Below are 26,901 nucleotides of genomic sequence, written 5' to 3'. Positions count from 1 at the left end.
ACATAAAAAACACAAAAATATACCACTAAAAAATAAAAATTACAATAATAAATAAACTGATGGTACTGAACTGAGATGTTTCATTTTTCGGGAGAATTTACTTTTCTTATTTTTAATTTTTAAATGGTTTCAACTGAGAATGGTGCCCTAACTTGTTCAATAAAAGCTGGAGAACTGCTTTCCACTGCTACATCAATTTTGGTACTGCAGCATAGACTTATCTGTATGTAAAGCACTTCTAGCCTGAACCATAGAGATGTTTTCGTACACACATACTGTTTAACAAAATGTTCTTACAAAATAAATGTTATATTTCTATATTGTTTCAATATTAGCTGCTGTGAAAATGCCCATTCACTTTGCCCAATAGTCTCAGTCATTGACATCAGGTTTCAGAAAAATTCTAGCTTTGCTGTGTGTGCCAATAGTTTATACAAACCCTTAGCTATTATTACATTCATTGAATTTTCAATTTGTGGCTGGAGCGTGTGGTCATCAGTATGATATTTGAAATGGTACTACTTAATCACACAAAATAACAGGCCCACCACCAAAAGAGGACATCCCGTAGGATCCATTTGATTATTCTTTTCATCATCAGACTTGTTTTGGAAAGAACTAGAAATAAATTCTAACTCTGGTGTTGTTTCTCAGACACTGTATGTTTTAAATCAGGTTCTCACTCCCACCATTTGTGATCAAGCACCTGCTTCCCTAATAAAGATATACTGTGTAAATAATGTAAGAGCTTTGGTACTCTAGTCCTATTGAACAAACAAAGATAAGTGATGGGTACATCCTTTGGTGTGTGTCCAAGGGTGCGCATAGCAGCCAGCTACCACTTTAAAAGTAGAAGGACAAGACACAACTTTTCAGATATTCAAACTTCTTCAGGGTTGTAAGGCTCAACGGTCAAAACGCTATGTTCCTTCCTTCTGCTATTCATGGTGGATTTAACCTTTGACTGTTCCTCTGCAGTCAATAAATGCCAAAGCCAATCCCAACTTAAACTTCTATTTACCATTTTCTCTCTGCTGAGATACTGTAATTAACCCTTCCTGTCAGCGATCCAGGTTAAAGTTCAATCCCTGAGTGTTCTATCCTTCCTGTATCTCAGACAGATATATGAAAATATGTTCATACTGTACATTTTTTGAGAGTTCTGACTTAATTCTGGACATCTAGCTTACTCATTCTCATATGTCAAAAGTCAATTTCAGAAAAGTGACTAATTTTATATCAAGGTCTATTGTTCAGCCTCAACTAGACAAGACTGCAAAAAATGTCAACGTAAGCAAGCTATTAGGGATTAAGCCACACATCTGTAACCTGCACCATTTCAAAAATAAATGTTTTAATGACAGGGTTTACCTTCTGATCATTAACACAAGAGCCAGAGTAGTATCATATACACATTTGACATCTCAATGCATTGGCTCTAGGGTTTTTCACTTAGTTCAGTTAACTCCAATAACCAGAAATATTCCTATTCCAATAAATAGGCAAGTTCACCACTATCTATGGTATTGGAATTCAGTAGAAAAGTCATGGGCAGAGCATGGTACACTAGTAAAACAATGTACTCTTCCATGTTCACTGTTATTTGTGCAGCTATATTAATATATACTCTCCAGTAGGGTTACCACTATCAGACTTATCGTAGGAGCTTCTTAAAATAGAGGAAGCTATTCAATCTGTCTTGATCATTTGAACATTAGGAACTTGCCCATGCAAAAATCTCTGAATTACTAGCTTTTATTTCACACGAAATATGACTCCCTAGGCCCTTGTGCAAGTGTTTACGGTGATCTGTTCTTTTCAGAAGATGAAGACGACCATACAGAGAAGACGCTCTGCCCCTTCAGCCATCACTAAGGCCCTCAGCAAATCCAGAACATCAAGCAGGTCAGATTTCAACCATTTCAGTCTTACACTGTAAAAACCATCGCAATGAAATGCTTTACTTGTAGGTGTAAAACTATAGTGATGCACAAAACACACACAACAATTTACATTTCAAATCAATAGCTCATTGAGCACATACGTAATGCATACATCTCATCCCTGTCAAAATTTAATCTTGGTATCTCATGCATATACCAGCTTTGAACCACACAATGCCTCCTCCCATCGTGGAAGGCTTTGAGACAGTTGAAATCTTGCTATGGCCAGCTTATTCTTGTGATGGGAGTCCAATTGGGTATCTAATTGAATGAGACCAACTTACCAATACCATCTACAGGAGCCAATCAAACCAACCAACCTTGGCCAGTTGTTAGCTTAACCAGCACTGCGAGAGAGACAGTGCATTCCATTATGTATCCAAAGGTTTATCGAGTGTGCATACACCAGGATTGTTTGGTGCTCAAAGACATTATATCCCATACTAACATTGTGATGGACATCTGGTCTCATGTTGCATTTCATAATGGAAAACATTTTCAATTTTCTGTGATTTTGTTCTGTATAAAATCATATCATTATTGTGTTTTCTTTTGTGCAGCAGTATATACTGTATGGTACAGTATATATCGGTTTTAAAATAATTAGAATATCTTTATTCTGCTTAATTTGATTTTTTATCAAGAGTCAAATTCTGACATTTTCTGAGACAGAAAATCAATACCCTTTAATCCACAGGTTACAAGCTTTGACCTTTGTCCTAATTCAGGTCTTGAAAAAGCACTGCAGTAATTTCATACCATCATACAGTTTCTTCACTTTTCAGTAAATGTGCAGCTGATAAGAACACATTAAAGTACTGGGCAATTTACGTCTTTAGCCAGCCTGTGCTTTATGTTACATTTAGTGCTTTTAGTGGTTGTTTTAACTTTTTTATGCTGTACTTAATAAGTTTTAGCTTCAGTGGAATTCCAGCACTATTTCTGATAGATAGAAAGACAAATTATGGCGTGTATAGGTATGAAACAAACAGGTGTCTTATATGCCAAGACCCTCTTTTGTCATATCACAAGAGCTGTGTTCTGTGTAACACACCACCAAAGTTTATACACAAATGCCCTGGAACTGTAAAACTTATTAACCTCCAAATTCTTTATCCCCCACACAAAGCTCTGTTCAAACTCAATGTCTTCATGGGACTTTTCTCTCTTCAGACCCAGTGTCCCTTTCTCTGAGGAATTCCTGCCTTTATTTGGCGGCAGAGAAGTTCTATCATGGAAACTGCAACTAAATAATGAAAAAAAAATCTAAACAGTGGCTTTGAAATATAGCCTTGGAATTCTAACTGTTATGCCATCTTGACTTTGTCCTGAAAGAAAATGAGTGGAATTTTTTTGTTCATGTGTCTCTGTGTTTACAAAAGCTTAACATTTATCCAGCGTAGTTTGGATCCCTCGTTGTGATCATTTGTGTTTCACATTGACGCACAAAGCTGTAAGAGTAATCCAGTAATCAATCAGTATTACAAGAGCTGGCAATTAACCCAAAAATTGCTTCTAAGCACTTGAAATGGAAAAGTGATACGTATTAACAGATTTCATGCTTAATGTGCAGCTAAATGTAAGTATATCCATTTGACACAGTCTGTTCTCTTATTTGAATGGATTTGAAAAGCGTCTGTCTGGGTTAATGTTTAGTCAGGCTATGCTAAAGACTAAATATACCAATTGAGTTTCTCACATTAAAACAATAAATATTTCACACCAATTCTGATTTTTTTCCAATATGCATTTATTCCTATGCTGAAAAAATCTTTGAATGTTTAATGTTAGTTTCAGTATATGGGTCCTAAAAAGTGTTTATGGTTATTGGTTTTGTCTTCTGAAAGCCACTGTAAAACTGTTAATCATCTGTAAAACATTTAAAAACTAGCTGTAATTTCAAACAGTTTGACTGGGGAGCTTTAAAGGACCCAACAGAGGTAAATTCCATGCAGGAAAGTAAAATGCAAAAACAAGGTTTGAGTTGCAGAGCGTTTTTTGATTACTTTTGATTATTTTTTTCAGAGTGGAATTGACCTGTATTTCCACCATAATAACAAATAAATTTAAATAAATGCTACCTAAATATCATGTTCACTTCTCTGCATCTACTGTATTCTAATTTATTTTAAATTGCTTCAGAAAATTTGTCTACAACAGATAAAACTGAGAGTGTTAAAATGTGCTAAATTAAAATAAAAACTGAATTGAACACAGAAACTTTTCAAGTTTTATCCATATTCATCTGATCAAGAATTCCAATTTTATAATCAAGAATTGGAACACATTTCACAGGACTTTAAGTTTTATTCCAGTAACAGTACTTTGGAATGCGTTAGGACATAGCGTCAATTGTTCTTAAGTGATTACAAATTCCCTGTATCTGTGATAGTGGAACCATTTCTAAGACAATTCAAAACTTACACCCTGTTATCTCCTTAAAGTTCTGTTTGTTAATGTGTTATAATTATCAGAACATGGAATTTTTCATTTCGCACAGTATTGCCAGTTGTGTTCTCATACAGTACATTTAAAATTTTCAAAGTTAAATGACAGTTAAAGTTATATACAGACTTTTTTCACTCAGTCTCAAGTGCTGACAGACATGAATACTTCTATATGGACTTTTTTGTTCCTCTTGTTTCATCCTTGGCACCTGATACCCTGTCTTATCCACACACAAAAACCTTCAAGCAGCTTCTTACTTGGAGAAATTTGTACACATAAATACTGCACATGCAAACAAAGGCAAATGTATGCATGATACTGTATATTGCCTTGCAAGAGTATTAAGACTCTTCACATGGTTTCTAGTTTTGTGAAATTACATAATAATCCATACACATTTCTAAATAATATTTTAATCAAAAAGATAAAATGCTCTAACTGAAAACTTGTAAGGGTAAAGTAAGTTATAATTAATGTCAACAAAATTGAAAGAGAAAAAGACTTAAACATGTAGATTGCATGAGTATTCAGAGACGTAAAGTCAATATTTAGCAGTACCTTTGGTAGTAATAACAGCCACAGGTGTTTTGGGGTAAGTCTACTGACTGCACACTGGCTTGGTGCAATATTTGCCATTCTTCTTGGCAGATTTGCACAAACTCTCTTAAGTTGTTTGTGGATAGCTTTTGGTCTGCAGTGTTTAAGTCTTTCCACAGATTCTCAATAGAATTCAAGTCAGGGCTTTAATTGGAAAAATCACGGACATTCACTTTCTTATTCTTAAATTAATCCAGCATAGCTCTGACCTTGCGCATTACTGTAGACCAATGTCTACATATTTGTGCCTCAGTTTTAAGTTCTTAGAAGAATTTTTCCTTTCTACTTTTCCTTCAATCCTAAAAAGTTTGCAGTCACTTTTGAGAAGAAGCACCCCCATAGCATGATCCTGCCACCACAATGCTTGACTGTATGGATTGTTGTCTGGGAGATGCTGTGCTAGGTCTGAGCTAAATGTAATGCATGGTATTTAGACCACAAAGTTCCAATTTGGTGCCATCTAACTACAAAACCTTTTACCATATGTTTATAATATCATATAAATGCTTTGTTGCAAGCTCCATGCACAATTTGAGATGACTTTTCCACTCTACCATAGAGGTCATCTATGTGGACTGAACTCTTCGAACACCCTGATCTAGGCAGTGTCTTGGTGGTACAATATACCTTCCACTTCACTGGATTCAAAGGAATATTCTTTCAAAAATCTTTATATTCTTCTTATGATCTGTGCCTTTCTTCAATTTTATCTCTGAGTTGTTTTGAAAGCTCCTTGCTCTTCATGGTTAAATGTTTGCTTGTAATTCACTACCTGTCTGTAGGGCCTCATAGAGACGGATCAGTATATTTATTCTGAAATAATATTAACCTCTATTATTACTTAAGCAATCATAGCTTTGCCATTTTTCTTTCATATTAATTATCTATTTAATTCTGTATTTTTATTGTTCTGGAATGTGTGGAGTAGGTTGCATATATAACAAATAGTAATCACTGCTTCAAAGTGTCATGAATGAAAGCTTTATAGCAACAAAATGTGAAAACCGTACCGAGTCTGAATATTTCTGTAGAGTACTCTAATAATCTGGCTGTTGTAAGACTATGAGGTAAGATATTTACCTCATAGTAAATATCTACTAATTAATGATGAGCTAATAAAACAATATATGTCACTGTGAGCTAAAGGAATTGTTTTAATATATCCCCACAACAAAAATAAAATGTAAAAAACTAAGGGAGTGTAAGAAGCAGACTGCCAAAGAGACCAATCAACTTGATGTCTTTTTTGTATCTCCAGAGATGGGCATCTCTTGACAGTCCCCTCCAACAATGGCTCTTTCATCCAGGCCTTTACATCCCAGACATCAACTTTCATCATGGAGGAACATGTTCACCTCACCACAGGCCTACAGACTCAAGAGAGGCACCTCTTCCTTTTCAGTGACATCCTTATTATAGCCAAGTCAAAGTGAGTGCGCATTTTGTTTTTATTCCAGTGATCAGTAATGCCATCTATTTTGGGGAGGGGAAGGGAACTCTTTTGTCACACCCTGCTTTTCATCAATTTAATGATAATGCCAAAATTACAAATGCAGCTGATGTAGTGTATCAGTGAGATTTCTGCAAAATCATATCTCGGCCCTCATTACTTTCAAATGACTTTCCACAAGCTATCATGACTACAGAATTAAAACATTAACAGCAACAAAAGGTAAAAAGGTTGAAGTAACCTGTTTTAAAACGTTCCATTTTCTTGAAATATGTTGACCTCTTGGAATTTAGTAACCTTGATGATGACAAACATTAATGTGAAAAAATATTCTTTGGCATCTGCTAATTTGTAATATTATAGAATTACATGGTCAACAAAAGCATTGATATTTCCAACCCTGAATTTGATTGCTAAAGAAAAAGAGCTGATTACCTCATTTTGTGTTTCACAATGTAGGTCCTCATCTAACCTAAAGCTGAAACATCAGGTGCGTCTCTCTGAGATGTGGATTGCATCTTGCATGGATGAGGTAGCAGAGAGGAAGCTGAGCCTAAAGAACTCCTTCGTCATCGGCTGGCCAACCACAAATTATGTGGTTACACTAAGGTAAAATATTTGTTCAAGGTCTGAACAAATGTTTTGCAAAAAATAACATGTTGTGCTCTATTAAGCACAGAATGTCTATATACTGTGCAAGGTCATTGTCCACATTGAAGTAGAGTAGAAACCCACCTCCTAAAATGAAAACTGTCAACAAACTGTCAGTCTAATTGATTTAGATCAGAGTAGAGTCACCTCTGAGGTTAGAAAAAAACATCCTGTGTTTCCCTGTGTTTGTGTGTTTTTTCTCCCACAATCCAAAAACATACTGGTAGGCTAATTGGCTGGTAGGAAATGTGACCCTGGTATGAGTGTGTGCATGTCTGTGTTTTTGTCTGCCTGTCCTGTGATGGACTGGCATCCCATCCAGAGTGTATCCTGCCTTGTGTCTATTGCTTGCTTGGATAGGCTTGTGATCCTTAATTAGAAGAAACGGTTAGAAAATGAATGGATGTCTTGAATTTCTTTTACTTAAATAACAAGCTTTCTCTTTCTCTTTAAAACCTTTACATTGTATAACATTGTAAATGCTGTGGAGTTAACTTTCTATAAGAGGATTAACAATGATAGACTGTGCAGGCCTCAGGCACTTTGAGGCTTTAGACACTCTGTTTGACCTTGCTTCAAAAGGAGATTCATACTACTGAGATTAGAGAGTACAAACTATGCATTTTTAATTTTGCATTTTTTTAATGCCCTATATTTAATTCCAGCTCCTCTGAAGCTAAAGAGAAATGGCTTTCAACTCTGCAATGGTAAGATTTATTTCACCTAGTATAGTCATTTAAGTTTTGTTATTTTTGGAATAGTTAAACTGTGACATCATTGCAATTATGATTACAGTTGAAAGTGTTATTTAAACTATAACATATTGTCACGTACATATTTCCACAAGGATATATTGTCTGGTTTGTTGGTGGGAAAAAAATATTATGCCAATTTTATGACTAAAAATATTCAGACAGCAACTTAAAAAGAGCAGCTTTGCATATTCTTTTCAGAAATTCATTTTTTTAGGCAGTTTATTCTCTGAAAACAAATGACAGGGAAAAAAAGCAATGCACAAACTTGGAACAGTAGTTTGACTATACATTCTGTATAATGATGATGGAGTGGGATCAGATCTCAATATCCTTGCCTTTTCATCTTACAGGCAGATCAACGAAATGAAACAAGACGAGTATCCAAAGAAAATAGCCATGAAAATAATGCTTTTGGATGTTGGAAACTGCACATCTGTAAGTGCAATTCATCAGCATTATGAAAGCTAATTCAAAATACTCTTACTAAGCAGTTATTTATACTATACTTTTTATTTGTTGCTATTTAATTTGCCTTTAGACAACAACCATAGATGTGAGCAATAAAGATACAGTGGAAAAAGTGATAATGATCGCCATACAGCAGCTTGGATTTTTGGTGAGTAGTTCGTCAAATGCTTTATAGATTCTACACTTCATTTTGAAATGTGTATTATGAGTTTTATGGTACTGACGTGATTATGTAAAGAAGTAGAATAGGTCTGTGGAGGTGTTTGTAACTAAAGAAAGATAGTACAGGTGCAATTTTATGTATGTACAGGTGCATCTACAGTATTTCGATTTTTGGTCATAAAAGATTCAAAGACTATCTATCACTTTCTGATATCTGGCATTATGCACATTTTCTTTGTGTCACTCACCCCTGATTTGGTGGACAAGTTTGTTTTATTTTCTCTGAACAATACCTGTGGCCAAACAGTCTAAAATAAGCAAAAACTGTAATGTGCCTCATAGATTAAAAAAGACTATGTCAATCACTTGATTACTTTATTAGAAATATTATTTAGATATGATGCCTGAAAGCTGTTCTATTAGACTCCCCCAGAAAGGAAGTCCCCAGCCCATCTGTCTTCATCTGTAAAAGCCGTGGAAAACAAAATGACTAACAGTGTTTTTTTTGTTACCCAACAGGAATTTCCTCTTCTCTCCCATGACTGTCACCCCAGTTATCTGTTTCCCTTCTGAGACATAATATTCATTTCTCACCCCACAGGGCAGGCCGACTGATTACCATCTCTGGGTAATTTCAGGGAAAGAGGAAGCCCCATACCCTCTCATTGGTAAGAAAATGTACTATCCTGTACCTAGGATAACACAGATGCCAGAACAGGAACAACAAAAGGAATCAGTCTGTTTTCTTTACCCCCACACAGCCTTACAACCAGAATTTGGGATAATACCAAATGCACAAAGGAGATTTTCTCAGGCCACCATAACTTTAATAAATGCTTAATTGTTGGTGTAACTCTTTCCAATTTTAACAAACCACTTCATGAAGGGTATAGTGCTCTAAATATAACTTTGAAATCTTTTCACCTTTTAGGAAAGCAAGGTTTAATCTTTGAATCTTAAAGATTTCAGACATATTGACCTCATAAGAGCTTAAGAATGTCTGAAATGTATGTTTAATAAAACAGTGTTAGCTTTTTGCATCAGAATGATATTGAGATTATACACTGTGATTACAAATAAAATGAAAATCTAGTGGTAATGATAACAAAACTACTGTATGTAGCAACATACCTTATAGGTTCAGTTTTTAGAAAGTTAAACTTTATGCTATCACTGGCTTATCCAGTGGATAATGTATTTTTAAGTAAATTACTTTCGCAGAATGGTGATGTAACTGACATTTCAGGACTTGGTCAGACATTCTTGTCTTGCTTTTGAATTATTTACTATTACATAGTTTACTTTTCCATACTTCATTTCAGTCTTGTAAAAGGTTGTGATATATTGTGTTATTATTTCCATGAAAAATACTGTATAAGCAACCCTTTAATGCAGTGCTTTGAGATATTTGCCTGTTAGGAATGGGTTTTGGGCATGAACAAATGTAAAAATGAATGCTTTATTTTAATAAACTGAAAAATCCGAGGACTTTAACTTGATAGTAAAAACACATATTGGCAGTGACAGGTTGAAAATGATAAATTCAGTAGTATTATGGCATGATGATTGTCTGGTCTTTATCTTTATATAACATTAGAGTTTAGTCTTGAAATAACAAGAAGTAGAGATGCTATAAATGTTCAATATGGAAAATATGTTTATATATGTTACATACAATATAAATATGTTTACGTTATTTTTCAAATATATTCTGGTAAATGCAAAGATAATCAGCGATTGATTTAGCTGCACAATATGCTATCGTACTGTATATAAAAATTCTACTTGAGAACAAAATCTTAATCTCTTTAGACATTGTTCCACCTGTTAGTGGCTCATTCCTCCTGCTGCATTAGAACTGAGCAGAAAGTCCATGATTTTTCTGACAAGACGTCTGTGCTATTTTTATAGTCTGGCACCATTGTTCTCTTGCACAAGTCTTTTAAGGCAACAATGCACACAAAATGTGAGTTTTCTGTCAAGAGCAAACAAGGTAAAAGATAGAAAAATAATGTATTATAGATTTAACCTTGATTTTAGATCAGGCATAAATTAATTTACCCCATTATTTGTATGACTCATTACGTAGCTTTCTTCTGAACAGGCCATGAGTACCCATTTAGTATTATAATGAACTGCGTGCGGGAGTCTGTGGACCAGTGCTACCTGGCCAACAACAACATCATAACACCAGATGGGACACTTCTACCAGAGCAGATCCCCAAGGATCAGCAGTGCCAGTTCATTCTGAAGCCCAGAAAGGCAGTACGTACCCACATAAGGACAGGTGTGTACAAGCATGAAAATGGAATTCATTTTGTGCCTTTCACACAAGGAAGCAAAAGATCACATTCAAGTTCAGTCAAAGGCAGGAAAGACCACATTTCATTAGAATTCAGCATGTACTATTTAATAATTAAAAAAAAACAATTTTGGGTGCACTTTTTTGTTTCATTTTAGTAATCTGTTCAGCATAAATAGTCTGCCTGCAAATTATACATTTTACAGCAATTTGTGAAAAAACAAGTAATTTTAAACAAAGAAAAAGGTCATTTTTAAGAACAAGCATAATATAAGGTTGTTACACTAGAACATTTACATATAATTGAACATTAACAAATGCATAATGTTTGTACCAAGGCAGTGTAACAGATTTTACAGTAAATCTTTCTATCCTTGTAGGATTCTCGAACTATCATCACTGCAATGTTTTCATTTAACAGACCTTGGCCACAGGAGACATTTCATTTCCATATCGAATTTACAAAGCATGTTTGCCTAGTTAATGTTTCTCAAGATGAAATATACCTCCCACATAATTTATTCTCTGATTTATTTACAGTAATTATGGACATAATCCTTGTGTTCACAACAAACTAGACCCTCTCTCTAGGTACAAGGAAATGCTTTGGAAATTAAAAACATTATCTTAGCCTCCTGAAGGAAGAAGTTAATTTAGACTGTAGACAGTAAACAACTTCCTCTCACGCTAGTACTCTTAGTACATGGCACAGGAAACACAATTTTTATACTTCCTGTAATTATGCCCTTTTTTGCACTCTTTGCTATGTTATTTTCAAGAATTGCTGATAATGTCACTTCAGTTCAGTACATTAGGAAGTAATCTACTGACCCCTCTTTTTTGTCTGATGTTTTGTAATCAAATTTTATGCATTAAGGTTTGTTGTATTCTGAATTTCTTTTCTTAGATTACTTTCAAAAACACTTCAAAAGAAAAAAGTCCCTAATAGACTGGGCTCTGAGGAGAGGAAATACCAGCCACTCAAGCAGCCAAGGAGAATCCCCAAGCACTCCCCGAAAGCTCTTCGGTCACTCCCTGTCCACAATCTGTCAAAATGGAAACCTTCCAAAACCCATCATGGTGAGAATTAGTCTGGGGTTTGTGTTGTTAGGTTAGGTTTTCTGTTGTAGAACAGAAAAACATTAATTGATAACCAGTCAGGCAGAAATGAAAGCTAAGTTCCTCTGTCCCACAGATCCAAGTGACTGGTTTCAAATCTGTCTCTGTGGAGTTTGCATGTTCCCCCCAGATTTTTATCCAGGTACTCTGGTTTCCATCTACAGCCATGATGTCCAGGTTAATTTACATCCCCAAATAGCTTCTCCCCATCCTTGTGAGAGTGAATGTGTGTGTGCCCTCAGACACACTGGAGTCTTATCTAATGTAGAGGAAGACTGCAGATCACCACAACACACTGCTGTGAATTACTGGAAGGATGAATTACTATGAAAGATTCCCATCCTGTGTTAATGTCACTGAACCATGCTACCAATGAAAACTCCACTTTCTAGTAAAGTGAAGGTCCAGCTTTATTCTTAAACACAAATCTTACAAATTGGAGCCAGAAGTCCCTAAAACACAATCATAAATACTTCTTCTCAGACTCCCACTCTATTGCTGAAACATATCCTTTTCATAGAAATGAATCCCATGTGAAAATCCTCACATTCCACTCTGGACAAACTGTTGTCCACCAGTGTTCTACTTGCAAGGGATGAGATCCAATTACGAATGTATTGTTGCCGTCTACATGGCGGCCTCTAGTGGTCGTGTTATGTTCATTGCAATTCTTTCTGCAAAGAAGTACCCTGCTACACTACATACAGTACTCTGTATAACACTATATTATTCGTTTGGTCACAGTTTATACTCAGAGACTTTTCATGATTAATTCATTAGAAATGTGGTAAGTGAATATCTCATGAATAAACCATGAATTAAGGTGTGTGTAACTCCATAGAAAATTACGAATTTGTGAATTAAAAATAAATTAAGAAGTATGGAACCATTGTCAATTATATGAAGTATTTATCATCAATATGCAGCCATATCATTTGCAGTGTAATAATTATATTTTAAAATAAATCTGAGGTTTATGAATCTTTATTCTGATGGCAAATATGAAGTTTGCGAAATAGATTATGATGATGCAATTGTGAAAATGAAATCATGTATTCTAAACAGAAGGCCATGATGATATCCTCACTTTACTTACTGTTTCTTCTCCTTTCCAGGACATGCTCTGCTTGCTGTACTATGAAGGTTCAACAACTAAGGGAATCTTCAGACGTTCAGCAAATGCCAAAACATGCAAAGAGTTAAAAGAAAGACTTAATTCAGGGGGCAGTGTCCAAGTGGAAGGGGAGTCTGTATTTGTGGCTGCAGCTGTCATCACTGTAAGACATCTATATGAACTGGTTTTTACCTTATTCCTGGTGAAACCCAGATGTGTACCGAGGCAAATATAAGACATCTGTTTAAATGTCAGTCTGAATATTCTTTGTTGCTGTGAAATAAGAACCTGTTGCTTTTAATCACTTTGAGCCAATATTTTTAAATTGGTGTGCTTTTTAGTAACTATGCAAAATTGCATATGAGGTCTATACTTTAACATCTCTAAATAAAAGCAGTTTCTATATTAGGGTGTTTTTGACAAGCTGAGGTACCTACATTAGCTGACGCAGGATTACAAAATGAAATCAGAAATGAAATGGTAAAAATAGATATTTGTTTAAAAAAATTGAAAACCAGTTAAACAAACATCAAAGCTATTTGTGTCAAAATTAAGATGATTTTATGTTCACCTCTATTACAACGTTTTTTTTTTAGGATTTTCTGCGTAATATCCCTGGCAGTGTCCTCTCAACAGAATTGTATGAAAAGTGGATGGAAGTCATAGAGATTGAAGAGCACGACGATAAGATTGAGGCCATGAAAAGGTTAGTGATATTTTTGTCTAGTCAAAGGAGTGTCTGGTTTTTTGCTTCTCTGCAAGAAAGGAAGACAGGCTTTTCATTTACACCTCAATGCTCTGGGTCCTGGAATAACGTTTCACTTTGTCATAAGGATGGAGTAAGGTTTTTTTTTTGCTTTGTTAAGATAACAGCACCTTTTCAATCCTATAATGGCCCTGAACCGTTTGGGTAATATATCAAATTGAGCTTCTGTTACATTTCCCTGTTTCATTTTATTAAACTTTAATGTCCATAGTGTATACAAAACACTTGTTACCATTAGATACCTATAAAATTGTGTCCATCTTAGATGAAATATAAGCCATATAAAAAGGATGTACGGGACAATTGTTTTTCAATCATGATTAAATATTTAATAATTATTTTTAAATGTACAAAATGCATTCTTTATTTTTCATAAAATAATCCATAGAGTTTTTCTCATGTGTTACAGTAATTATAATAGATAAAAAGACATAAGCCTCTTTATTTCCCATGCTAGATTGGTAGACCATTTGCCAGAAGCAAATGTCACCTTACTCCGTCACCTTTTCGGCCTGCTTCACCATATAGAGAAGAAGTCAGAGGAGAACCAAATGACTGCCTTCAATCTGGCCCTTTGTATTGCTCCCAACATGCTGTGGCTCCCAGTACCTGCAGGCCCTGAGGAAGAGAGCAAATCCACCAGAAAGGTGAGATGCAATGAAGATGCCCTACCTTACTGTAAGCCCACGTGGCGCTCAACGTCCAAGACCACAATCAGGTTACAAGAGAAATAGGTGGAAACTGAAATGCATAACCCTGTGTGGGCAGAATATATTATGTATTTAAAATAATGTACTGTGCTGTAGTTCAGTTGGGTAGCTGCGTCAGCATCCATAGGCTGCAAAGGAACAAGTAATAAGTGTATTCCATGCTGAAAAAGAGAAGAAAGAGAACACAACGTTTCGGGCGTGGAGCCTTCTTCAGGTGTGCTGTTTTTCTTTCTTCTCTTTTCAGCATGGAATAAACCTATTAGTCGTTCCTTTAAAATAATAATCTGGGTATCTGTGTTCTTTATGTTCTAGACCTTTTTTGTCCCCCATTACAACTGCTTTTCATCTAAGCAAACAATCATACAAATGTTTATGTATATTTAGACAGATTTTGTGAATATTGTGTGCAGATAGTTAGCTGTATTTTATCCTGCTGCATAATTTGCATATATTAGCCCGCATCTTCAGCCTCTGTAAATTTACATTGAATTTTGTGATTTTACACATGCATGTGCTTTTGCTCTAGGTTTGTGAGTACGGTGCTTCAGTTCTCTCCCTTTATCCCAGGCTTACATGCTTCTTATCTCATTAGAATCTTTTGTGAATGCGGTCCTTATTCTTCACAAAATAAAAGCTTAAGTCATAAAGCATTCTTATAACACATGGAAAATATTCTCTCACTTCCGTAGAAATTATATGAGTTAAGATAACAAAGCCAGGAAAAAAATATGGTTAGAGTTAGAAGATACACTGTGACCATCTAGGTTCTGTGATCTTTTTTTATTATCATTATATTTTGGAGGGGGGTTTGTTGTTGTTTTTAATTTATGAACAAATATGTGCTGTGGTACATGGGAGCCTGGGTTTTTGATTATCTGAGGATGTGAATTCCAGAGATAATGAGGCCTCCCCTGAGAGGAACAGAATGCAGTGTAGAGCAAGGGAACTTGGCAATTAGTAACATTAGACATTAGTGAAGATATAGCTTCCAGCTTGCTACATAGCACAGATGAGCCTCATATCTATTTGTATCCATTTTGAAAACCTAATGCAGAGGTCACAACAACAGATGCTTGTTGTACATATGACCATATGCAGTATAACCATTTTTACGTTTTTTATTAACTCCCTTGTTAAGATCTTGATCACTTATGGATATAATAAAACATGTTTTCTCAATGTTCTCTCAAAGGTGGCATCACTAGTGCAGCTCTTAATTGAAAATTCCCCAACTATTTTTGGAGATGACATTATGTCTCTGTTCAAAAATATAAACAAGAAGCAGAGAGAGAGCTCGGGGGATACCATAGGTGAGTATATTCACAGTTTGATAAGCCTCAAGAAGTGCAAAAAGTGTGGTTCAGAACAGTACAGTGTATATGTTACATTCTTTAGTCAAGTAGTGAATTTCAAGCAAGGATTCAACTATGAAAACCAAGGAGTTTTCAAAACAACGTGGAGATAAAGCTGTATAAAGGCACCGATCAGTAGAAGTGCATCAAAACCTTTAAAAGCAACTATCTTTTTGAGCAAGAAAACAAAAAAGTACAGCACATCTGATTCAACCCAACATAGTGCATCACTTAGTCAACATCATTTCCACTGTTAAGCGTAGCAGTTGCAGCATTTTGTTTTAGTCCTGCTTCTCATCCGCAGGGACTAGGAAACTTGACAAGATTGGTGGAAAAATAGAGCAAAGTTGTGAGAAACCTGAGGGCAAAACTTGATTCAGTCAGCTAAAGATTTATACCTTGAACAGGTTCACCTTTCTGTAGGGCAATGAACAAAGCAATACTGGATTAATTTAAGAATAAGAAAGTGAATGTCCTTGAGTGGCACAGTGAAGTCCTCACTTGAATTCTGTTGAGAATTGGTGGAAAGACTTGAAACGCAACCAAAAGTGATGCTCAAGAACCTTGAGAGACCTTGAGCAAATCTGTCAAGAGGAATGGGCAAACATTTCACCAAACCAGTGTATAAAATTGGTAGACATTTATCTGGAGCTGTAATTGCTCCCAAAGTAGCTTCCACCAAATATTGAGTCATGTGTCAGAAAAATGTATTTGGTCAATTTATTTAAGCTATTTCTCTTTAGTTTTTGATAATATTTATGGTAACCTTTCTCATTGTTTGAAGTATTCACTTTGAGCATTCAGGTTCTGTGAAAATATTGTGTTTTAAAAAAAATTTGCATACAATGGGTTGAAATACTTTTGTTTGGCGTTGTTTCTGATTTGTTTAGTATTTTTAATTATCAGCTCTATCTATTCTGTTCTTTTGCTAAAATAAGCAATGATTCTACCTAATGTAATATGCATGTTACATTTTTTTTAGATGGGGATACTTTGCAGCAGCAGTACTCTTCTGATGAATTTGATTCTGAACAAGAGAGGCAGAAACTACTACATGGTCAGGAAAGGAACTCTTACTTCTTGCCCTTAAATGATTTGGTACTGAAGGAGGATAAGGAGGGCTGGGGGCTTTTGGACGCAATTGACACATATAAAAAGGAAGTCCTAACCGAGGACAGTGCTTACAGCTGTGAAAACTTAGATGATGCGTCTTTCCATTCCACTGGGTCCATCTGCTGTTTGGGCACCACACAGAGTATTCAGTCTGCTAGAGACCGCTGTTCTTCAGAACCCAGTGTGTGTATCAGTTCCCAGCCCCTCACTCGGTTTCATGCTCCTGTAGCGCGTCAATCCAGCTGTGACGCAGCCATGACCCGTGGACAGACAGACTGTTTCCAGCACATGCAGAAGCTGAGGATAGAGAGTTCCAAAGTTTCAGAAGGAGACTGCAGCCCTAAGCTGAACAGCAAGTCCAAATACTCCCTTTGGAGGTCACCTCAGATTGCTTCAAGGATGAGGCACTTTGGGCCACCTCGGATGAATCTGTCCAACAGGTCTAGTTTTTCCAGCTTGTCTTCTACAGCCACATCACCCTCTGCGTCGTCCTTGAGCTCTCTAGACAGTGCCTTCTCATACTGTTCCGACTCAGTGTTCAGCCCCAGCGATGTGTCTTCATTGCCTTTCCTGTTCGGGACCTCAGCAAAACTTCAGCCACTTTCTCCCGATACTCCCAGTAAGTTCCCCAAAGATTGGAGCATGGCTTTGCCATCCTCTATGGCCCGAGAACCTTGCGATTTGAAGTGGTATGATGAATATGATGAAAAGGATGAAGAGAACAATAACTGCAGCAGTGAGGCTGAGGAGGCAGCCAATGTTCAGACCCCTGAGGAAGAACAAAGCAGCTCGGGTAGTCTGAGTGCCTTGAACATTAACAGTTCTGAGACTGACCAAGACAACAATTCAGAAATTGATGGACAAGAGATGGAATCAAGTCTATCAGAGGGCAGGAATGAAACAGATCGGGCGTCTGAGACATCTAAAACTGGGACAAACATCCAGCATAAAGAACTGTCAGTGAAACACATAAAACTGGTTAGGCCTGAAGGCTCAATGCCTAATAAGGATAAGTTAAAGCGTACAAAAATTACATTCTACATGGCCCCGAGCAAACTGACAGTGAAAAGGCATTCAGACCACCATGAGAAAGAACAGCCCAGTATTTCAGTGAGTGTGTCCAGTGCAAGTGGTGCAGCTGAAGATAATGCAGACAAAACAAACCAAACATTACAGGTCCATATCCCACAGAGTGTATTTTACGGTCAAAATACACCTTTGGTTTTGCGATCTGTATCAACGAGGCAATCTTTAAATTCTGAAGAGAATGATGGGCAGGCCAAAACTGCTGTCACAGATGGTCCAGTGGTCAACATTTCCACAGAACACAGTCCTGAAATTCATCCAGTGTCAAAGACTCATGGCAAAGCTGCCAGCACAATACGGCATACAATTCGGATAAGGCTTCCAGCTGCTGTCAGAAACACTGTTAAGGAATATTTTCATCACAGTGACCCTAAGAACAGCCACCCAGATGTAAAAGCTGTGGAAAAAGAAATAGTAAGAAGCAAATTGGAATGGCACAGTAAGAATTACACAGCCTCACAGCAAGAGACAGTTAGAAAACTAATGCATGGAGAAGAATCTTTTGTTTAATCATGCATCAAGTGTTCTTTTGTAAGCATCTATGAAATGAATATGTGAATTACACCACCGCTTTTGCACAATGGTTTATTGTTTGCATTACTGTAACAGAGAAAATATTGTAAGACGTATATTAGATGTGGCAGTGGATGTTCCATGCCAAATGATGTGCTTAAACAGTGAATTCTATAAACACTTAACACTCCTCTGACAAACCTATGTTTTATAAAAACAGTCTGCATACCAAAACAAGTCATGTAAATGGTTCTGAAATATTTCCTCTGACTCCTTGATCAATCCTTTAATTGTTCTATCCTTTATTTGTGTCCATCTGCATCACTTAATTCTAGGAGAGCACTGACACATAGAGCATTTTGTTGTCTTAAACATGAGCTCTCCAGACTTCCCCATTCATTTATGATAACATTTGAAGAGGGCATTTTTTAATTTTCTAAGGTTAAATGAAAGACATTTCCTAAATGTTATCAAATACTTGAATCTTCAGTTGTATTAACACTACATCACAATCATAACAACTCTGGTAAATATAGTCACAAGTACAATTTGTCTCTTTCTCTTCAATGTGATATCAGTGGGCATATACATTTTTATTGCAAAAAGAGCTACAGCATCTCCAGTTACCCATGTCAACACAATATATTTACAGCTTTCAGATAAATTTGTTAAATTACACATCAATGGCGCCTAAATCTTTATATAATGAGATGAGATCTTTAAGGCAACCGAAAATAAGCTGGTTGTTGCCTTCTTTGACCTTTGTAAGTATTTATGAAGAGTGAGATGGTGTATACGGCAGCATGGTGGTGCAGTGGTTGGTATTACTTTCTTGCCGTGCTGGGGCCCTGGGTTCAGTTCTGGACCTTGGCTGATCTTTGTGTGAAGTGTGAAATTCTCCCCTGTGATTGTGTGGGTTTCATCTGGGTGTACCTGTTTCCTCCCACAGTCCAAATTACCATACAGGTAGGTTAATTGTCTTCTGGGAAATTTGGCCCTGGTTTGAGTGTATGTTTCTGTATTTGTCTCTGTGTGTGCCCCGTGATGGACTGGCATCCTGTTCAGAGTGTATCCTGCCTTGTGTCCATTGCTTGGCACGATATTCTCCGGCTCCACAGCGACCCTGTATCGGATACAGCAGTTAGAAAATGGATGAATGGATAGACATTGTGTATAGGTAAAGTGAACGAGCAAGTGAAATGTTGGCAAAAGTATGTGGTTTTCTTTGTTAGTGGAGGATGCATGGCAGTTATCAGAAGGTGAGGAGGACATTTTTCTTTTCTGAAAGTCTGAGAGTACATTTCAAATACGATGACTAGAAAAATACCATACTGGTCTGGTCCTTGAAGGCAATAGTTCTTGTAGGTGTCATAGGTCTCCTTAAATGATGAACAGCTTCACAGCAGTGCAAGAGTTAAATGAGTCTAACTAATTCTTAATTGAGCACATTTACCAATCTTCCTGGGTTATGCTATTGATGATTTAAGGAGACCTACAAAACCTGCGAGGGCTGTGGCCCTCAGGTTAGGAGGAGACCTGTCAAAGGGCAATGAAGGAAGAAGGCCGGGAATGGACATGACCATTGAAGAAGTGTGGTCTTTGATTTTGTGAGAAGCAGAGGCTCTGGAAATCAATTAAGAAAGCCTACCTGCTCCCATATTCTAGAAACAAATTGCTGTACATTTCATGTTTCATAATTGCATAATTATGCTTTTCTTTTCAAAGGGGAAATGGGGAATTTCATTCAGCCACAAAAGATTGAGGAGAATTTTTGAATGCTTTTGTTGTTACATCAATGCAGAATTAATAGGTACTGTTACTCACTATTTTGTGGTTTATGGCAAATGTGAGTTACCACAATGATGATGCACTCCCGAGGAAAGGCTTGGAACCACTTATGTACAGTATTGCTAATGTAAATTTCTATCCCACTGTAATAGAGTTTGCTGAGGGTGCTGAGCACTTTTACTTTAGAAACATGCTCTATCTTTATTAAAATCTTTGAGTTAAGACTGTGATTTTTTTTTAAAAGAACAGTGTACCTTGAAGTTCTTTCTGTCTCTACTTTTATTTTTAAATAACGAAGAAGAAAAAACAAAATAATTCAACAAATTACCCATGGGGCATATATTTTGTCCAGGTAGGAGGAAAAATGGTTTGTCATTGTGCTTATAAATAATAGTGTTTGCAAAAACCATTTGAAAAAAATACTCCTTTACTACAATTGCCTTATTAATATAAAAGAGAAAATATTCGAGGAAAGAAAGAGCAGATCAAGGAAATATATTGAACTGTTTTTGATCATGTTTTAAAATCTTTTTTTTTTTCTCCAGGACACCTTGTTGCACAGGTCTGCTATATTGTATATGTTGTTTTCCCACAGTTTTTAAATAAACATCTAAATGACTAAAATACTTTTTATTTTTTATTTTAGGTAATATACTACTACGTACAATGTACTCTACCTTCCTTTATATCACCTTATAATTCAAAATACAAATTATTTCTATTTCGAATAAATATTTTCCAATTACAAAGTATTATAGATAAAATAATTGTACTGTATTTACAGAATGTGGAAAAAACATCATACACAAACATGAAAAACACATATTTATAAGACATCTTATAAATTGTGATTACACATTCTTAACTAAGTTGTGGTTTTAATATGATGTTCACAAATGAGCCATAAGATTTAAATTGTTCATTAGTTTTCAATTGAAAAATTCACTTCATGCTAAATTAATTGTGCATGCTTTACAAATGATGACTTTTGAAAACTCATCATAAATTCCTTTGTGTGTTCCACAGCAATGGAATATCGTCAAAAGGAAATACATCAGGTTATGCATTTGAGGACTGAAACATTTTGCTACGTAACTATTTTTGAAACTTAAGAGAATTATAGAACAAGATCAGAAATTAAGCCATCAAGATTTAGAAGGTATAGAATATCAAACTGAATGCACAGAGGAAGGCGAGGCAGACCCAAGAAGAAAATAGGTTCTGCCACCTGCAAGGATGATTCTTCACACACCAAAGACAGCCTATCATTCCTCCACATTTTGTAAGACGTGACAGAACAGATAAGCACAAAAACTGGTCAGTCAAAGCCAAATCACCATGTTTATTCTTAGGTAACCCCATTCTAGCAGAACTAGGGAAGAATTTGAAAAGAAGACATTAATTCACTGCACATCAGCCCTGTATGGACCCTATTGCACTGTTCTTTTTACAGTACGTAATAGTAATCACAGAGGTTTTGGTGCAAAATAAAGATTTTTGTACCATGCATTATGGATTTAGATTAGATCAAATTAGATTAAAATGTTTCTTTCACATTATATCACTTGAATACATTTTCTAGACACTTTCAAATTGCAAATACATGCTAAATGGTGATTATACAGTACTAGGCATTAAAATGAACTGTCCAACATCCATGGCCACATACCGCCCCCTCGTGTACACAGAGAGTACAACAGTCTCTACAAAACTCACACAGGCAGGTGGTCAGATCTGATAAATGATGTGCGTCGGAACTTTGTAATAAGTGACTTCAAATTATTATTATTTTACCTGCTCATCATTCCCTGTATCCAATCCAAACCCATTCCAGCATTATGCGGATAAAATCTATGTCACCCCTACTCTAACATCCCTACTCTTTTCACATGGTGCATTTTTCACATGATTATACATGATTAGCTTTCTTTTTCTCCACATATGAGAACTCTGAAGTAATGTATAGTTATTTCATGTTTATTTGCAATGTGTAGCATGAAATTATACTTCTAAAAAGTAAAGCAATCCAATTCAGACAGCCTAGTCATACACAGAGAACATGAGTAAAATACCTCTTTGCACTTGAGTTATTACTTTGTTCTATATTTTGACTTCTAATTATTGACTACTAATGTTTTTCAAAAAGGAATCACCTAACCTTTACCTCACCTACTATGTAAGCTGTAAATGTTCAAATACTGTGTGCATCCAGGCAGTGATGGTTGCATCACTGCCTGGTTTGGGAGCTGCTCCGGATGGGATCGCAAAGTACTGCAGAGGGTGGTGAAGTCAGCGCAGCTCATCACCAGCTGTGAGCTGCCAAGCATCCAGGAGATCTACTCAGCTAGATGTCTAAGGAAGGCCAGGTCCATTCTCAAGGACCCCAGTCATCCCAGTCACAAACTGTTTTCCCTCCTACCCTCCGGTAAACGGTACCAAGGCATTCGGTCCAAGTCCAACAGACTACGGAACAGCTTCTACCTCCAGGCAATAAGACTGCTAAATAGCCAACCTGTAGCTCCTTAGCAAATCACCTGTAACGGCTACATGGACACACAATTCTCACTATATTCAGCATAACTGCACTACATGTATATATTGCATACACCACGGACACATAACAGCTCTACTCGCATTGAGTTTTATTCAATTTAAAAAATGTAACCTCGATTTTGTGATTTTTGTGTTTTTGTGAATTTTTGTGATTTTTGTAATTCTTGTAATTTTTGTGAGCTCGCAGAAAAAGACGTTTCATTGCCAGCAACTACTGCTGCACGCCGTATTGTTGTGCATTTGATAAATAAACTTTGATTTGATTTGGTTTGCATGGGAAGCTAGTTAAGAAATAAATTTATTTTCAAGACACAATTTAAAATAAATGCTTCAAAATGAATTAAATTGGGTTTTATTTACTAGAAAACAACTTATAAATATTTATAGCATTGTTTAAACAGCTTTTGTACTTGCATTTCAAAGTAGTATAGTAACTCTGAAGTATTCATCAATCAGACTTACATGCCAAACAAGTTTAAATGCTTCAGAATAAACTTCTGAAGAGTCCTGCATATCAAGAAAGAACTAGCATAGTCATGCTTTACTTTTCAAAATATCACCTTAGTGAGTGCTGGATGAATAAAGTAGCTTTTAGTGGTGCACATTCTGGAAGTATAAATGTAGATGCCTTCAACACTACAGTGGTTTTAAGCAGCTAAAGAGTTAAACCAACTACAAATTGAGCAATAAAGAAACCAGGATGTCTAGCCAAGGCTCTAATGCAGTGTTTCAGTTTTAAACAGTGAATATTGTTAAAAGATGTTCCAAGTGATAAAAAAGATCAAACAAGGTCTTTCAGAGCCTGCTTCAGCAGAGGTTGCAGATGGTTCATTGATTCTGTCTGGACTCCATGGTCTCTCTCATGTCCATCACGTCCTGTGGCACACGGACAGTCATGCCATCCATCCATTTCTGAACACACACTTGACAGCCCAGGCGAGATCTGACAACACAGCAGCAATTTCTATTATATATTAAGTACTTGTCTCTTCTTGGAAAAACTCAGGACACCCTACTCTTGCAAAGTGACCTGCCTTGAGGGCATTCTTGAAGACCATACAGTGTTAAGGAACTATCCTGAATTTAACTTCAGTAGTACACTTCATATATTATACAATTTACATGCAGATTTATCAAATTTATGGTCTTGAGAATGATTATCTCTTTGTTGACATAAGACGTTTCAACAGGCTAATCGAATTTTGGTTTGCTAGCTGTCCTATTGCAATCCAGTTCAGATCTTTCAGAGTCCATTGGTTTGCATATTTAACTTACGTCTTGGTCAGCCCATAAGCCAAATCCAGCATATCTATCTCTTCATCTACCAAAGGTTCCATTTTTGCATAAATGTCCTCTTCAAATATCAGGTGACATGTTGAACAAGCTAATGTACCCTCACAGGCACCTGCAAGTAAGACAAATTCATATTAAAATGAAACAGCCAGAAGGTATGCCCATCACTTTCTAAAGCAAAACAAAAGTTCATCCAAAAAATGTTCTAAACATAAAATATTTGCTTATTTATCTATCCATCACATCTGTACTTTTTCTTAAATATTCTAGATGCTCGAAGTTTGTTTAAAATTGGAAAATGTGTAAGAATCCATCAGTCTGCAAAAGTATGTTCAGTATGCATTTTAGAATTTGAAACACTAAACTTACCAAACCCACTGATGTCCAAATTCATGTTAATCACAACATCCAATAAGGTTTCACCTTCTGTGGCTGTAATAGTAGTTCTATCTCCTTTTTGGTTCACAAAGTGTACTACAACCTTATCACTTGACTTGCTGGTAAAAAAAAAGTGCTGTTAGAAAACCACAATCTTTTTTACCATTTAAAAAATGCGTTCTTGTTATCAGTGTTAGAACATTACAGTCCTCCACTAATCCAATACATGATCATTAGAAATTGCATAATTCTGTTTAATAGTAGTATTGTATCTAATTATCTGACAATATGTGGTATAAATTCTCTCTTTAATTTCATTTGTCTGTAGGGGCTAAAGATACCATATAAAATTACATGTTAAAGCTCTTGCTGTATGCAAATGCATACAACCATATTGTATTTAAATTCTAGCTCTTTAGAATTGCTTGGCATTACAGTTAATCATAAATGCGCACCTGATAAATATTGTCAGCATTCAATTTGCTACAAGTAGTACTTGAATTCAGAATTAACCTTTACGCTTACACTTTCACATTATGAATTATTTGTTAAGTGGTCTCAAAACCTTGAACAACTAGCTGTTATCTTAACTCAAAGATCAAATGTGAAGGTCGCATTCAGATTTGTTGTTATATTGCGAAAACCATTGATTTTTAAGGGGTACAATTCTAAATTCTACTATGCAACTAGAAAGGCAACCTCAACTGCCTCTACTTAAAATGCCTGTTTTTTAAAGATAACGTGATTGCAGTAGAGTTCAAAGCAGAAAAAAAAAAGACCGTTAGCTTCATTTTGGAGCACCATATGGTCTTCTGAGTTTATTTTTATCAGCATCAGAAAGATTTAATTATTTAATTGAACCAACTAGTTACCACATAAAGCTCAATATAAAATTGAGATGATTCAGGTTATCTGCCACAAAGGTTACAAACCCTCTGTTGCAAAGACAGGTATATGAGCTATAGCTATAGACATATATATCATAGTTTAATATTTTGTTGAACACTCACCATTCCTCTGCTGAACTGTTGTAAGACACTGGGTTTGTGCTAACAGCCCTGTTTTGTAAAGTTGAGAGCTGTGGAGTGTTAGTTAAATATCTTGCCACTTTCAATCCCATAAAGCCAGGTTTTCCAGAGACGAATGCAGAAAGGAAAGAGTGGAGTTTAACACACCTTGCCATGTTGCCTGTGCTTCTCTTAAAACTTGCACTGTCAGGAAGGACGCAATACAGATAAAGTCAAATGGCCTTGAAATTAGCTCACACCTCTGGGCTGGTTCTAATGATCAAGCTTTCTTAACTTGGTTGAAGTTATATTACATATAATACAAGACATCTAAGTAATTTTGAATATCACTTTAAAATCATTTATTCCAATTACATATAATTTCTGATATTGCATTTTTGTTTTATCATTTATTACTCGTTTACTTATTATTTATATATGTCATTCTTTATAGGATATAACATTTTCATATAAAGAAATCAAGATCTATATTAGCATTTATAGACAATAGAAATTCCTTTCTAATTATTTTGTCTTTGCATTATTTTGTAAAACATACAAAACTTTATTTTAAGTGACATATGTTGGATATCAGCATCGCAGAACATAAGATTTTGTCACGATGAATGTAGAACGTAATGTATTTAACACAACATTTTATAGTTACATACTGATTATCGATATTACAAATGTTCTTAAGACATGGATTTTTCAAAAACGTACTTCTTTCATAAGACAGCTGAAACAGACGGTTTGAGTTAGGTAGTAAGAATACTAACCAGGCTCATTGATACTGATACTAAAAATTCTGTCCTTCATCACCAAGGTCTTCGAATCTTTCCATCAATCATCCAGTCAGCTCAGGGTCATCCGAGTTCATTTAAAGACACCAGCAGAGCAGTGTAAGGAATCAATCCTTCATTCATGGTGTTCCAATTCTTGACCTTTTCCAGCATGTTTACTTCTCTCTGCTCTGCATTCAGTGACATATTTTCAAGAAATGTCTTCAAATTACCCTCACCAAGTGCCGAGGGAGAGCAAAATGGCTTTATGTAAATGTTTTAACTATTGAATTGCACTGGGACAAATGTGAATAAAATGCTGTGTTTTAAATGGGTTGTTTTCTTTTTTAAGAGGTTTAGAACTTTTAAAATGCTGCAAGGTTACAGCGGAGGAAGAAAAATGTGTTGTCTGTGCTTATAGCTGCTGATGTTAAACTTCCACCAAATAGTTAAGAAAATATCCTTACTACCAGAGAATCGTCTGAATCCAGCACAGTGAATGAAAGGTTGGTCAACACTAATTGCTTTCAAATGTTATAATGCTGTGGGGG

At 35.9% G+C, this 26,901-nt stretch overlaps 2 protein-coding genes across 3 annotated transcripts in view; one reads left to right on the top strand and one right to left on the bottom strand.

Moving 5' to 3' along the window:
- Positions 1–20,961, top strand: part of arhgap20b (Rho GTPase activating protein 20b) — a 28,952-nt gene extending 7,991 nt beyond the window's left edge. The window contains exons 2-15 of one of the 2 annotated variants that reach the window (XM_015351484.2): positions 1,826–1,905; positions 6,247–6,417; positions 6,898–7,047; positions 7,755–7,796; positions 8,195–8,279; positions 8,383–8,460; positions 9,076–9,142; positions 10,579–10,761; positions 11,684–11,856; positions 13,011–13,172; positions 13,606–13,715; positions 14,233–14,422; positions 15,678–15,795; positions 16,820–20,961. In XM_015351484.2, coding sequence (XP_015206970.1) covers positions 1,826–1,905; positions 6,247–6,417; positions 6,898–7,047; positions 7,755–7,796; positions 8,195–8,279; positions 8,383–8,460; positions 9,076–9,142; positions 10,579–10,761; positions 11,684–11,856; positions 13,011–13,172; positions 13,606–13,715; positions 14,233–14,422; positions 15,678–15,795; positions 16,820–18,546 — 3,336 coding nt within the window. In that variant the 3' untranslated portion in view covers positions 18,547–20,961. Of the gene's footprint in view, positions 1–1,822; positions 1,906–6,246; positions 6,418–6,897; positions 7,048–7,754; positions 7,797–8,194; positions 8,280–8,382; positions 8,461–9,075; positions 9,143–10,578; positions 10,762–11,683; positions 11,857–13,010; positions 13,173–13,605; positions 13,716–14,232; positions 14,423–15,677; positions 15,796–16,819 lie in introns of both variants that reach the window. The other variant, XM_015351483.2, reaches the window with a different exon arrangement.
- A 160-nt stretch (positions 20,962–21,121) lies between these two features.
- Positions 21,122–25,765, bottom strand: fdx1b (ferredoxin 1b). The gene is made up of 4 exons (XM_006632819.3): positions 25,572–25,765; positions 24,553–24,680; positions 24,166–24,295; positions 21,122–23,833 (listed from the first exon to the last, which is right to left on the bottom strand). The coding sequence occupies exons 1-4, from the start codon at positions 25,742–25,744 to the stop codon at positions 23,719–23,721; spliced, it is 546 nt and encodes a 181-aa protein (XP_006632882.2). The 5' UTR covers positions 25,745–25,765; the 3' UTR covers positions 21,122–23,718.
- Positions 25,766–26,901: the final 1,136 nt, after the last annotated feature.

This window comes from Lepisosteus oculatus, chromosome 8 (assembly GCF_040954835.1).
Source record: "Lepisosteus oculatus isolate fLepOcu1 chromosome 8, fLepOcu1.hap2, whole genome shotgun sequence".
Classification (NCBI taxonomy): domain Eukaryota; kingdom Metazoa; phylum Chordata; class Actinopteri; order Semionotiformes; family Lepisosteidae; genus Lepisosteus; species Lepisosteus oculatus.
Note: the sequence above shows the minus strand (reverse complement) of the source record. Positions and strands in the feature narration are given on the sequence as shown.